Source organism: Arachis duranensis, chromosome 3 (assembly GCF_000817695.3).
Source record: "Arachis duranensis cultivar V14167 chromosome 3, aradu.V14167.gnm2.J7QH, whole genome shotgun sequence".
Lineage (NCBI taxonomy): Eukaryota > Viridiplantae > Streptophyta > Magnoliopsida > Fabales > Fabaceae > Arachis > Arachis duranensis.
The window spans coordinates 39,813,723-39,815,520 of record NC_029774.3 but is presented as its reverse complement, the minus strand read 5'-3'; the positions used below and the strand labels follow the sequence as shown (position 1 = coordinate 39,815,520).

The 1,798-nt window shown below is 40.2% G+C and overlaps 1 protein-coding gene across 1 annotated transcript; it reads right to left on the bottom strand.

The window, feature by feature from the left end:
* Positions 1-328: 328 nt before the first annotated feature.
* On the bottom strand, positions 329-1,219 carry LOC110278542 (uncharacterized). The gene is made up of 3 exons (XM_021136799.1): positions 944-1,219; positions 635-781; positions 329-412 (listed from the first exon to the last, which is right to left on the bottom strand). The coding sequence occupies exons 1-3, from the start codon at positions 1,217-1,219 to the stop codon at positions 329-331; spliced, it is 507 nt and encodes a 168-aa protein (XP_020992458.1).
* Positions 1,220-1,798: the final 579 nt, after the last annotated feature.

Below are 1,798 nucleotides of genomic sequence, written 5' to 3'. Positions count from 1 at the left end.
TCAGAAATTAAAGAAATTCAACATTCCTACTCAATTCTTGAAAATTTGGGGGAAAAAGGAGGCTGAAAGTGATTAAACAAGTTACCAATAAAATTTTTCTGGTAGAAATGTAGAGCTCGACGCGGTGGATGCGTGGTCGCAAACGGTGCGGCGATCAGAGCTCGGACGGAGAAGTTACGGGGGTCGGAAATCACCGTAAGGGTTTCGGTGTTTCTTCTCTTCCCTGGATGCTTTCACGCTGCATTCAGATGAAATGAGGAAGAGAAGGGCTTTTGAGCTCATTTAATACGTTGGTCCGGTTGGACTGACGACCCGGTTTGGGTTCGGTTCAACCGGTTTGGCCCATTCGGTCCAATCTTGGACCGTTTTCCTCAAAATTAGTGTCAAAATTCTCGTTTTGATGAGTTCTATCCTAATATGATATAATATTCGCATTTTTAATATTCCTTATTAAAAATTAATTTATGACTAATTATCTACTAATTTATCGGGGTTTACATCCTACCCACCTAACAAAGAATTTTGCCCTCAAAATTCAAATGCAGTTACCTGAAAAGAGATGTGAGTAGTCCTTTCGCATATCCGATTCGAGTTCTCAAGTATGTTCTTCAAAACCAGCTTGACTCCAAGCTACCTTTACCAATGATACTTCCTTCTCGCGTAATCGTTTGACGCTGGTGTCATCAATTCTCACCGAAATTACTGGAAGTGTTAGATCTTCTCTTACCTGAATCGGTTCCTGTTCTAGAACATGACTCGCGTCAAGAGTATACTTCCGAAGCTGTGATACATGAAACACGTCGTGCAAATTTGAAAGATACAGCGGTAAGGCAATTCTATAAGCTACTGGCCCGATTCTTTTCAGGATTTCAAACGGTCCAATATAACGGGGATTCAATTTCTTAGTATTAATAGCTCATCCCACTTTAGTGGTTGGTGTAACCTTAAGAAAGAGATGCTCTCCTTCTTCAAACTCCAAAGGCTTTTGCCTTTGATCAGCATAGCTCTTCTGACGGCTTTGGGCTATAAGCATTCGGCTACGAATCTTCTTTATCTGTTCAGTAGTTTCAGCTATCATCTCAGGCCCTAGTAAACTTCTTTCTCCAGTTTCATACCAACATAGCGGAGATTGACATTTTTTGCCATACAAAGCCTCATATGGAGCCATTCCAATGCTCGCATAGTAGCTATTATTATAAGCAAACTCCACTAATGGCATATACCGATCCCAGCTCACTGGCTGGTCTAAAACACAAGCCCTTAGCAAATGAACGCTGAAAATGAACGCTGAGGGATTAGACTTAAGCACACTCAGTTAATGTACAAACAAGTAATTCAAGTAGTATGCATATGATGCATGCCTGTCCTATGGATAATGGGGCTCATCTGTCGGTTATCCAGCTAAACCGATAAGTCCAAAAACCTTAGACTGTCCCTCGACGTGCATCCCCAAGAGTCTATGCATAACTTTTTCTCAAATAATCAATACTGCTCAATGGGGATTAACATTCTTTTGATTATCAACCCAGGTATCATACATGATCATTCATAACATTTCATAGTCAATTCATCACTTTTCAGCTTTACCTCATCTCCAAGTTATACCAATTTCCTAACTTTATCTAAATATCAGGTCTAATACTATTATTAATGACTAAAGGAATGAAAATAGAGGTTTAGAGGTTTGAAATACAGTTTAAAACGTTGAAAATCATTTTTCCTGAAAATAGGGGCCATGCGTATGCGTAGGAAGGTATATATGTAGCTCGCGCGCGTGCGTCTCTTGTCACATACGGGG